At 37.6% G+C, this 12859-nt stretch overlaps 1 protein-coding gene across 4 annotated transcripts in view; it reads right to left on the minus strand.

Moving 5' to 3' along the window:
* The window catches only part of BRAF (B-Raf proto-oncogene, serine/threonine kinase), a 144877-nt gene that overhangs the window by 28332 nt on the left and 103686 nt on the right, over window positions 1-12859 (minus strand). For all 4 annotated transcript variants that reach the window (XM_070424037.1, XM_070424035.1, XM_070424036.1 and 1 more), the window contains 2 exons: window positions 11708-11792; window positions 10705-10881 (listed from right to left, as the gene is read on the minus strand). In XM_070424037.1, coding sequence (XP_070280138.1) covers window positions 10705-10881; window positions 11708-11792 — 262 coding nt within the window. The remainder of the gene's footprint in view (window positions 1-10704; window positions 10882-11707; window positions 11793-12859) is intronic.

Below are 12859 nucleotides of genomic sequence, written 5' to 3' on the forward strand. Positions count from 1 at the left end.
CAATGGAGAAAGCCCTAGCCCATTTGGCTCAGAGGATAGAGCGTTGGCCTGTGGACCAAAGGATCCTGGGTTTGATTCCGGTAAAGGGCATGCACCTTGGTTGCAGGCTCCTCCCCGGCCTGGGCCCTGGTCAGGGATCCAGCAGGAGGCAACCAATTGATTTGTTTTTCTCACTTTGATGTTTCTCTCTGTCTTTCCCTCTCTCTTTCACTCTCTCTCTCTAAAAAAAAAATCAATGGAAAAATATCCTCGGGTGAGGATTAACAAAAACAAAACAAAACAAAAATCAATGGAAAAAATATCCTTGGGTGAGGATTAACAAAAAACAAATTAAAAAAATATGGAGAAAAATAGGTCTCAATCAAATGCATTTTCTAGATGGGAGACCTTGTCTCCATTAGAAGAAGGGGGATAAATGAGACAGTGTGTGTGGTGGAGCTCTGTGCTTCAGAGGGCTGGTGTTTAGCCACAGAAAGGTGTCAGTGTCTGAAGAAGTTCTGTCTCCTTTGAAATTAAAACAAATGTGTGGGAGAAACCAAGATGGCAGCATAGGTAAACACCTGAAATTGCTGCCTCGCACAACCACTTCAAAAATACAACTAAAAGACAAAACAGACATCATCCAGAACCACGGGAAGGCTGGCTGAGTGGAAATTCTACAACTAGAAGGAAAGAGAAAAGCACACTGAGACTCAGAGGAGGTGCGGAAGTAAAGTGCAGAGGTATGGAGGCGCACGAGGAAAGGGCTGGCAACTGAGGTCGCGGTTGTCTTTTTCAATCGGGAGGGAGACACAAGCTCCCGACAGCCCTGACTCCAGTTCTGGGTGAGTCTCTGAGGACCCAGACTCATACGGGGAGAAACTGGATTGTCTGGAAACGGGTGGAACTCAAGGGTGGCTTTCTCTCAGGGGTGCTTGCAGCGATTACCGGGACACTGAGACACAGGGCCTCTTAGGGCAGGACTGAGGATCAGCCATAGCTGTTTGCTCCGCCCTGTAGATTCCCTGAGACCCCGCCCCACCCAAGCTGTGCACACAGGCTTTTGCATATGAATGACCTGGCCCTTTGCAACCTAAAATTACCTAACAAACTGCAGCTGGGTCAAAGAGACCCAGAACATCCAAAAGAAGGCCCAAGGCCCCACAGCAGCTTGCACTGCTTCCAGCTGGGCCTCATCTGGGCACCTCCAAATCCCAAAAAAAGAAGAGGAATCTGTAGATCTCTCCATAGCTCCTGCTGGGTAGCCTCAAGCAGAGGCTAAATTAGCACCTCCTTAGAGATCCAAGAGCCAGTGTACCCAGTGGTCAGAGTGGGACCGTCCAGATTACAACTCTTCAGATCCATAAGGGACACACTCAGGGGGCAGACTCAGTGAGCACCAAAGCCCCACTGAAGCAAGTCTTGCCCCAGAAGGGTGTCTCCAGCACAGAAGTTCTCCCACTGTAGACACAGCTGATTCTCACAGCCAATTGGCCTGGAGGTCAATTCCTCCCAGTGATGGCTGCAAGCACCCCTGAGAGAAAGCCACCCTTGAGCCACAACTACAATCAAGGCTTAACTACAACAAGACTGTGCACACAGCCCACAAAGGGGTGCACCAAGAGTGTCCACTTCAGGTAATTGGGGAGGCTGAGCCACTGGGCCCTATAGGACACCTAGCACACAAAGCCACTCTATCAACACAGGAAAGCAGCCAAAGAAACAGGTCACAAATGACAGAAACGGAGGAAAGCAAACGACTGGATATAGAGTTCAAAACCACGGTTATAAAGTTTTTCAAGAATTTTCTAGAAACCGCCGATAAATTTAGTAAGACCCTCAGTAAGTCTAGTGAGACCCTCAAGGATATGAAAAAGGACCAACTAGAAATTAAGCATACACTGACTGAAATAAAGAATATTATACAGAGATCCAACAGCAGACTAGAGGATCGCAAGAATCAAGTCAAAGATTTGAAGTACGAAAAAGTAAAAAATACCCAACCGGAAAAGCAAAAAGAAAAAAGCATCCAAAAATATGAAGATAGTATAAGGAGCCTCTGGGACAACTTAGGCGTACTAACATCTGAAGTATGGGGGTGCCAGAAGAAGAGAGAGAGCAAGATATTGAAAACCTATTTGAAGAAATAATGACAGAAAACTTCCCCTACCTGGTGAAAAAAATAGACTTACAAGTCCAGAAGCGCAAAGAACCCCAAACAAAAGGAATCCAAAGAGGACCACACCAAGACACATCATAATTAAAATGCCAAGGGCAAAAGACAAAGAGAGAATCTTAAAAGCAGCAAGAGAAAAAACAGTTAATTACCTACAAGGGAGTACCCATACGATTGTCAGCTGATTTCTCAACAGAAACTATGCAGGCCAGAAGGGAGTGGCAAGAAATATTCAAAGTGATGAATAGCAAGAACCTACAACCAAGATTACTTTACCCGGCAAAGCTATCATTCAGAATTGAAGGTCAGATAAAGAGCTTCACAGATAAGAAAAAGCTAAAGGAGTTCATCACCACCAAACCAGTATTATATGAAATGCTGAAAGGTATTCTTTAAGAAGAGGAAGAAGAAGAAAAAGGTAAAGATAAAAATTATGAACAACAAATACATATCTATCAACAAGTGAATCTAAAAATCAAGTGAATAAAAAATCTGATGAACAGAATAAACTGGTGAATATAATAGAATCAGGGGCATAGAAAGGGAGTGGACTGACAATTCTCAGGGGGAAAGGGGTGTGGGGGTGTTGGAAAAGACTGGACAAAAATCGTACACCTATGGATGAGGACAGTGGGGGGCAGGTAAGGGCAGAGGGTGGAGTGGGAACCGGGTGGAGGGGAGCTATGGGGGGAAAAAAGAGGAACAACTGTAATAATCTGAACAATAAAGATTTAAAAACAAACAAACAAAAAAAATGTGTGGTTCATGGGTGGAAAACATGGTGGCATGATGAAGGTACAAGGGAAGATAAAGGTGTTCTTGATGGATGGTGTCAATCTTTTCAACAGATCTGATACAAAGAAATATAGTGAGAATACAGTAGATAGAAATATAACTAGAGAGCTGAGAGAAAATTTCTGATCAAGAAAATACTTGATAATTAAGATATAAATATGATTGCTGAGCTAGCAATATAGCCCTAGTAGAAATTGTTTAGCATAAACCTATTATAGGTCAAAGTTGCATATAGCTGCAACTTGAAATAACATTACCTCATTGAACCTGGGACCTTTCAGTCCGCAGGCTGACTCTCTATCCACTGAGCCAAACCGGTTAGGGCATGATAGGTTTCTCTTAGGAGTCACCTTCCTTGAAGAAATATAATGTGTAATCTTTTATTGTTTAAAACCTGCTTTTCTAACTTTTATCTCATTTAATAAGTCTCTTTCTGTAACATCTCTATAACAAAAGCAGCAAAAGAACAGAAATCCAGGTCTATATAATAATGGAAGATTGGAAAGGGACTCAAATTCTCCAGCCGAAAAAATGGGATGAATAGCATATCCCAATTCCCACATAATATAATAATGTTCCAGAGTAATTACTACAGACTGACACTAGAACACAACTTCCTAAGCACCTACCAGTCCTAAAAAAGATAACACATAACTGGTTGAGGGTAGAAAGGGAAACAAGAATAAATGAACTTTACTTGCTGCAGCTGATACACAAGCCTATCTGTTATTTAGGACAATTCCTTCTTACCTTTCTAAGATGTTAATGAGAAACTTACAGCTTTACAAAAGTAGTAGGAAATTAAAAAACATATGCTACAAACTATATGAGTATCATAATCTTGATAGTTTCTCTTTTTTTAAAAAAAATATTTTACTGATTTTTTATAGAGAGGAAGGGAGAGGGATAGAGAGTTAGAAACATCGATGAGAGAGAAACATCGACCAGCTGCCTCCTGCACACTCCCTACTGGGGATGTGCCCGCAACCAAGGTACATGCCCTTGACCGGAAGTGAACCTGGGACCTTTCAGTCCGCAGGCTGACTCTCTATCCACTGAGCCAAACCGGTTAGGGCATGATAGGTTTCTCTTAGGAGTCACCTTCCTTGAAGAAATATAATGTCTACCTACAGAATCATTTAATCTTAAGGCTTGGAAATCACCTAGTAAAATTTGTTCTCTATGCTGCTTCTTTCAAACTATTATCCAAGATTCAGCCTTTCAACATTCTTTTTAGGGCATAATATAATACCCCCAAAGTAAATACAATACTCTAGATTTGATCTGATCAACACACACTAGAGTGAAATTCTCATCTTCATCTTCCACTTGAATGTAAGACTTGAAACCATAAAACTCCTAGAAAAAAACTAAAAGCAAACACTATAAAACTTTTATAAGAAAACAGAATTACAACCAGCTCTTGTACATGTACATTTTATTTATTTTAAAATAGATTTTTATTGATTTCAGAGAGGAAAAGAGAGGGAGAGACAGAAACATCAATGATGGGAGAGAATCACTGAGCGGCTGCCTCCTGCACACCCCGACTGGTGATAGAGCCCGCAACCCAGGTATGTGCCCTTGACCAGAATCAAACCTGGGACCCTTCAGTCTGTAGGCCAACGGTCTATCCACTGAGCCAAACTGGCTAAGGCATTTTAAAGTCTTCAGAATATTTTTGTATCATTTGGTTTCATAACCATCATGATTCTTTGTGAAGCAAGCAAAATGATAACAATTCCACTTATGCTGATGGGAAAACCAGGGCCCAAGGACTTAAGTGTCTTGGCCACAGAGGCATAGTGAAAAGGGCATGGATTCTGAGCACACAGATTTAGTTTTGAATTCTAGCTATGTCACTTACTAGCCAAATGACTTTGGATACATTACACAATTTCACTAAGCTCTGGATTTCTAACCTGTAAAATGGAGATAATCAGAGGAAATGAATTGGCTGGAGACTGGCACAGCAATGGTAATTAAATGGTGTGTCAAGCCATGAAGGTGGATGGAATCCAGGGAAAGGAGATCCCTGGAGTATTCCAACATTTAGAGAGGTTACAGATTGAAGAAGAACCAGTTGAGAAAGAACAGATATTAAGAAGAAAGAAAAATCAGAAGAATATATTTTAAAGCAGACCTCCTCCTCCTCTCCCTCCCCCTTCTCCCTCTCTCTCCCTCTCTCACTCTCTCTCTCTCTCTCTCTCCCCCAAAAGAAGATACAAGCAAACATATCCTTGCAAGAGGTTTAAAAAAGAAAGAAAAAAGAATGTGTTTCATAGCCCTGGCCAGGTAGCTCAGTTGGTTCGAGCATCATCCCGATACACCAAGGGTGTGGGTTTGATCCCTGGTCAGGGCACATACAAGAATCAACCAATGAATGCATAAATAAGTGAAACAACAAATCACTCTCTCTCTCATCAGTGAATAAGAACGTGTTTCATGAAGAAGGATGAGATCAACTTTATGTTTTTGATAGATCAAACAGATTGAGAACTGTAAATTGAACAATGGATGTAGCCACATGGTAACTACCTTATTAGGAGATATTTTAGTGTAGGGTCGGGGTAAAACTGATTGGAGTGGGGTCTAAGATAAAAGTGAAGATAAATCAAGAGACTGAGTAGCAACAACTCTTTTGAAAAGTTTTACTGTAAAGAAAAGAAGAGGAATGAGGTGAAAGCTTGAGAGGGAAGTGGGAATAAGGGAGGGACCTCCACAACTTTTGTATTATAAAATTTTTAAGCACAGAGAAAAGCTGAAAGAATGGTACAATAAGCAACCAGATGCCTTCCACCTAGATTCAACAATTGTCAATACTCTCCCAAATATGTATTATAAGAAAAATGTTTTAAAATGGAAGAAAATCCAGTAGAAAAGGCAAACCTGATGGTGAACAGGGAAGATCTGCTTAAAAGACCTCAGTGAGTAGGGAAAAGGGATGGGATCTAGTACACAAACTGGAAGGACTGGCTTTTACTCTTAGTGATAAGACAGAAAACTGAGCTTGAATTTAGGTAGTAGGTAGATTAATGTTGTGGTGGATGCTTCTAATTCTCTTAGTGAAATGGCAAGCTGACTGTTCTTGGATAACAGGTGTTAGAGGTTGGAGGTCAGAGGAAGTGATAGTGTCTAGGAGACAAGAAGCTATAGAACAGAAAGTATGACTTTCCACTGTAAGACATTAAGGGCCCACTTAAGGTTGTTGAAAGGACTGACTAAATTGGAGAAACAGTAACCTATTTAGTAACCTATTACTAAATTGGCATAAAAGGTTAAGGGAATGCACTCTGACACATAAGTGCCTGGGGCAAGTTACTTGACCTTTCCATACCCTAGTTTCTTCATCAGTAAAATGAGGCTAATAATAGGATCTATTTCACAGGGTTGTTGAGGTTTAAATGAGGTTGTATATATAAAGTACACAGAGCAATGTCTGGCATGTAGTAAGTACTATAATCGCTAAATATATTACAATATATAAAAAAACCATAGAACATAGTTGGTATTTAAAAAAGAGGGAGAGAGTTACCAGTATGTAGCAGAGCTGGAGTCAGAGCATGTATTTACTGACCAGTAAAGATGTTTAAAATAAGAGTTAGTGAAAAAGGGCAACACCAGTAGGATTCCATATTTAAAAACAACAACAACAACAAACCATTGTGTTTAATATTAAAATAATGAATTGTGAAACAATACACAATACACAAAAAATATTAATGGTAAGTCTCTCTTGATGGTAGATTACTGGTGGTTACTTATGTTCACATTTTCAAAATAACTTTTATTTTGAAATTAAGAAAAACTGCAACAAAAAACAATGTAGAGTTCACTCAGTCTCACCATAATCAATCCTGTTAATTTCTTTACACATTTGCCTCCTGGTTTTTTTTAAGTTTATACTTGTAAAAAGGTTATGAAAGTAAAACATAACTGTAGAATCATTTTCATTAAAAGACAATCATAATGTTACAGGTAAAGCTAAAACACTTATGCTTGACAGCTGCCTCCAACTTGACCCCTTGTGCCATTCCTGGAGACAACCACTACTGAGCTTGGTGTGTGCCTTCTAATCCTTACTTAAAAATACTTTTACATATAAATGATTGTATGACTTTAAAAATCCAATATAAAATATGTTTTGAAAGGGGACATATGTAATACTTTCAACAATAAATAATTATAAATATCAACATTTAAACTTTTCTTTTGTTATCAAAAGTTTCTTTTAAAGCATCTGTTCTTGTTTCATGGATAGAAAAACCTCCTTTTATAGCTGAGAAAACTGACTGTTTTTTGGGGGGAGGGGTATTTCTTTCCTTGCATTGTTTGTTTATTCCTAGTTGCCTTCCCCTTTCCCCCATTGGTTTGGTCTTTCTCATGGGTATCAGAGACTTTCCCTCTGATGTCTGTGGTGAGCAGAGATGATTTCAGACTGAGTGAAGGACTAAAAAGCTGTCTGAAAGCTTTAGCATATAGTTGGGCTGTTTTTGAACTTCCCTGTACAGTGATCTAGGTCAGTGGTCAGCAAACTCATTAGTCAACAGAGCCAAAAATCAACAGTACAACGATTGAAATTTCTTTTGAGAGCCAAATTTTTTAAACTTAAACTATATAGGTAGGTACATTGTTAACTTAATTAGGGTACGCCTAAGGCTTAAGAAGAGCCACACTCAGGGGGCCAAAGAGCCGCATGTAGCTCCCAAGCCGTAGTTTAACAACCACGGATCTAGGTGGACTTCCTGAAGTCACCACCTTTGGGTCTTTCCTCTCTGTTGGTAAGATTCTTCACAGAAGACTCTTCCAATGTTTTGTGTGAAGGGGAGAGTTTAGCTGCTAGCATTCTGGGAACCAAATGAAAAGAGTGCTGAGGAACTCCCCATTCATTGTTCAGTAAGGAGTCAGCCCTATTTCTAATAAAGTGCCCATTCCATATCTCCAGTCCAGAGATAATTGTTTTTCTCTCTCTAGAGAATAAACTTTCAGTCTAATGCCAGGGTGGGGATGGGACAGTCACACAGATGAGATTTTGAGAAGTTTTCCAGATAGGCCTTTTCATTTATGTCCTCTCCCTCGTCCAGAAATACCTGGTTCTTGAGACTTTTGAGGATTCTGTGGTTAAATCAGGTTAGTTTTCATTTCTCCATGGCCAACTAATGATTTAGCTTTTTTAGTAAGTCCATGATTATTTCTCCATTTGTTTTCTAGCTTATAAAATGTTGTTGCTATTATTTCCTTTCTCTGTTATTTCCAACCTTATATGTTTATGCTTAAAAAAGAATCCTTTATTATAGTTGCAGTGGAGTTTCAAAAGATAGCATAAATCTGTCATCTTATCTGAAACCCACATAGCTACTTTATTTATTCTGTTTTTAACTTCATTGTGGTAAACTATAGGGTACCCCCCCTCAAATGTATACACACTTTAACAGCTGATAGCTCAATTTTGAAAATGAAATATGTATTAATAAACTCTCCTTTATAATTATTCAAAGTGTGTGTATACATTTTTTGGGACACTATATCTATAGCTATACCTAGATATAGATATATGTGTATATATCTATATATATGTCATAAAACTTCCCATTTTAACAATTTTTACGTGTACAATTCAGTGACATTAAGTACACTCGCAATGTTGTGCACCCACCACCATCTATCAAAAATTTTTTATTATCCCAAACTTCATTTCTGTTTTAATTTCTTTCAGCAATGTTTTATATTTTTTAGAGTACAATATTTTATCTCCTTGGTAAAACTTATTCCTAGGTATTTTATTCTTTTGGATACACTGGAAATGGAGATTTTTTTCTTTTTAATTAATTTTTAAAAAATTAAATTTATTGAGGTAACAATGGCTAATCACATTATAAATTTCAGGTGTATGATTTTATAATATGACATCTGTACACTCTATTGTGTGCTCACCATTCAATATCTAGTCTCCTTCCATCACCTTGTATTTGACCCCCTTTGCCGTCCTCATCCTCCTCCCCACCTCCATTCCCCTCTGGTAAACGCCACACATAGAGCCATGTTCTACATTTATAGCCAGGTATACTCATTATATATTGATTGCTACTTAAAATGCCAGCAAAGTATTTCAGAGTAGATAAATAGACTTCAAGGGTTTACACTTACAGATCCCAAACTGAAAGCAATGGAAAAATATTGCTCCATTCACCGACTATTCCCCAGACTACAGAACTATTCCAATTTGATAGTGTTTTTCTCTACTGTCATTTCTTGTCTTAATCAATACTGGCATTTGACTGCCTCATCACTGTTTCTAAAAATAATTTTCATTACTATTCTTTGCTGCCTCTGTTTATAGCAAAAGCCTTTTCTCCTCTGATATCCTTTTATTACTTTGTGGACTATTTTTCCTTTCCTTGACATTTCCCAATTTTGGCATGAGAAGGATTTGGGTTCTTTTTTCTAAAAGGTGACCTTAACAATAATACTCAGTTAATCCTTTTTAATTTTTTATTTCACAGATATATACTGAGTACCTATCATAGGCCAGGCCCTGTTCTAGGCATTAGGGATAAAACAATGAACAAAACAAAGCCCCTGCTCTCATACAGCTTCTATTCTAGTGGGAGTGTCTGACAATAAACAAATATATCATATGGAGTTGGGTGTTAAAAATACAAAAACAAAGATAGGGGTACAGAGAGTGACAGGGTGGGGTAGGAATATTAGTTAGTTATATAAGGCAGTGATTTTCAACCGTTTTCATCTTATGGCACACATAAACTAATTACTAAAATTTTTTTTGCAATCTGACAAAAACAAAGGTATAACTTTGATTTATTCACACTGAATGCTATTGTGTTGGCTGAACTTTTTTTACTTGACAATCTAAAGGAAAAGAGGTCAGTGCATGTTCTGGTATTGCATGTTTTAAATCTCTTGCAGCTCACTGGTTGAAAATCGGCTCACTGGTTGAAAATGGCTGATGTAAGGTGATCAGAGAAGGCTTTTATTAAAAGGCGACATTTGAAGAGAGACATGGGGAGAAAGCTCCATGGATATTTGTGGCATGAGTATACCAAAGAGAAAATAACAAGTACAAAGGCCCTGAGGAGGGCATGTGCTTGGAGCAGGGGGGTGGAAGTTGGGGGTGGGGAGTAAGCTTTGTCTCTCTCACAATGTTTACTATATTTGCTATGATTTACTCTTAAAAAATTTTAATATAACCTTTCAGATTTGAACAGATTCAAATTCTGGCCTATGGTAAATTTTATAAAGTTACTTTTATCTTTTAAATTACAGAGTATAATTCAGTGGATATGAACAACTCAACTTGAAATCCTCACAAAGGACCACAATATAGATTTTCATTTTACTTTATTGTATGCAAATGAAAATATGGGAACTTGGATAAAATAATTTGAAAGAATAACTAACAATTATTTTATATTCTTCTATAACTGCTAATGATTTTAGTGGTCTTTTGCTCGCCTTTTTATTTTCTGAACCATTATTGCTTAGCTAAATCACTGCATGCAGAACATAAATTTGCAGTCACATATTTATTATTAAATACTCTGTATGTTTTGAAGACTGTAAAACAGACTATTTTATTTCTTAGTATCATATTGCAAGCCATTAGTTAACAGTGTCTATATGTTGTTAGACAGTAATTTAAAAAACAATCCAAAAGATTATCAGCTGAAATCTTTAAAACACCCTCAATGGTCTTCAAAAGTAATTTACAAGAGATTTAACAGAATGGAACTTACTCCATGCCCTGTGCAGTCTGCCGTGCAATATCTATAAGTTTGATCATCTCAAATTTGGTCTCAATGATGTGGAGATGGTGATATAAGCTGGAGCCCTCACACCACTGGGTAACAATAGCCAGTTGTGGCTTTGTTGAATAGCCCATGAAGAGTAGAATATTTACATGTCGAGTTTTCCTATAAAAAGAAATGTGAAAGTAAACACTAAATGTCGATAAACTTCAGCAAATTTTTAAAAAAGGCCAAAGAAGTCTACTTATCAGTAAGATTTTGTCAGAAAAAGGTATTTTGAAAAAGGCAAAAGGAAAAATTTAGAAGAGACTTTAGTAATTGTCTAGTTTAACATTCTACTCTTTTCAGAAATATCTTTTTAAATATACTAAACAGACAACTAGACGTTGCTTAAATACCTTCAATTATGGAAAGTTCATCACTATTCCCCCCCCCCCCTTTTTTTTATAAGTGGTTCTAGTTTTAGATTTTTTGGTTAAGAAAGAATCCTTTTCCTACAACTTCCCCACTGGCTTCCCTGTTCTGCTCTCTGGACTAAGAGTCTTTACTCTATGGAACATAAGAGCTTTCTATGGACCCAATATCCTCAGTTCTGTTGATTACTGTGCCCCCCCATGCAGTTCTAGAATCGCCCCCATTTAGTTGTCCTTGCCTATACATACTGCAGTTTGTTAATGTTCCTCAAGTTCCAGGGCATGACGTAATATCTAAATGTGTTCTGGTAAGATTAGAATCTTGGGAGTATTATTTACATAAGTGGAAGTATTATTTCTCATAATCAGAATACTACATTAATCCACTCTAAGCTTAATTCTCCGATCAACTGTACAATATAATATTGCATAACACTTAAAAGAATATGGTTAAAGTTAAAATCTACTCAAACTCTTTTTATCCATTTTGAGTAAGTATAGCAAACAGTGGCAACCACTGGAAAACAGGAGTGAAAGCAGATACTGTCTCTGGAAAACAATAGTTCATACTAACTCACCTGAGTACTCCTACTTCATTCTTGAAGGCCTGTAACTGCTGAGGTGTAGGTGCTGTCACATTCAACATTTTCACTGCCACATCACCTAAAAGGTAATTGTCAATCCAAATGTCATTCTATTTTTTAAGATTTAAAAATATTAAAAACTCTTGTGTATTTTCATGAATTACCACAGCCTTAAATCCACACCATTATTAAACTGCTTTATGATGTAACTTATGAAATAAATTATATCATACCTTCCTTAATTGCATTAATTTTCTAAGGATAACACTAAACCAACAATAATACTCTTATACTGATATTTCAAAATACCAATCCAAAAAAGACAGCCAACCTTGTTTTTCATCTGGAAATTTAATTTAACCAGTTAAGTACCCATGGTATTTTCCAGGTTATTAACAATATTAAATTAGACACATGTACTGACTAAATGTTAAAACTAAAAATCACAGGTCAAATGGAGCTAGGCTGAAATAGAAAACTACAAAACTTCTTTATTAGAGTACCTAACATTTTTTTCAAATCTACAGATCACTTGTTGCTTTGCTTAGGCAAGTTATTTTTTAAAAAAAACTTTGCCCTAGCCAAGTTTGGCTCGGTGGATAGAGCGTCGGCCTGCAGACTGAAGGGTCCCAGGTTCCATTCTGGTCAAGGGCATGTACCTTGGTTGCGGGCACATCCCCAGTAGGGGGTGTGCAGGAGGCAGCTGATCGATGTTTCTCTCTCATCGATGTTTCTAAATATCTCTCTCCCTTCCTCCCTGTAAAAAATCAATAAAATATATTTTAAAAAAACAAAAAACAAAAAAAAACTTTATGTGAAACAGGTAGAACTCACACACACTGCCAGTGGGTGTGTAAACTGGTATAACCACTTGAAACAATGCTGGAAGTATCTACTAAAACTGAATATATGCATATACAGTGGCCCCATAATTCTTTTCTAGATATATAGCCAGCAAAAATGGACAAATATGCTCATCAAATGACATGACTGAACTAAGAATGTTCACAGCAGCAGCATTTGCAATAGGCCCAAACTGGAAACTATTAAAATTCTCATTACATAGTAGATAGAAAAAGGAATCGTTTTATAGATCATGAATGATCTACAATTACACACAACAATGCAGATGAATCTTATAAACAA

This window comes from Myotis yumanensis, unplaced genomic scaffold, assembly GCF_028538775.1.
Source record: "Myotis yumanensis isolate MYYU_CA2020_CCGP unplaced genomic scaffold, mMyoYum1.0.hap1 SCAF_9, whole genome shotgun sequence".
NCBI classification, from domain to species: Eukaryota; Metazoa; Chordata; class Mammalia; order Chiroptera; family Vespertilionidae; genus Myotis; species Myotis yumanensis.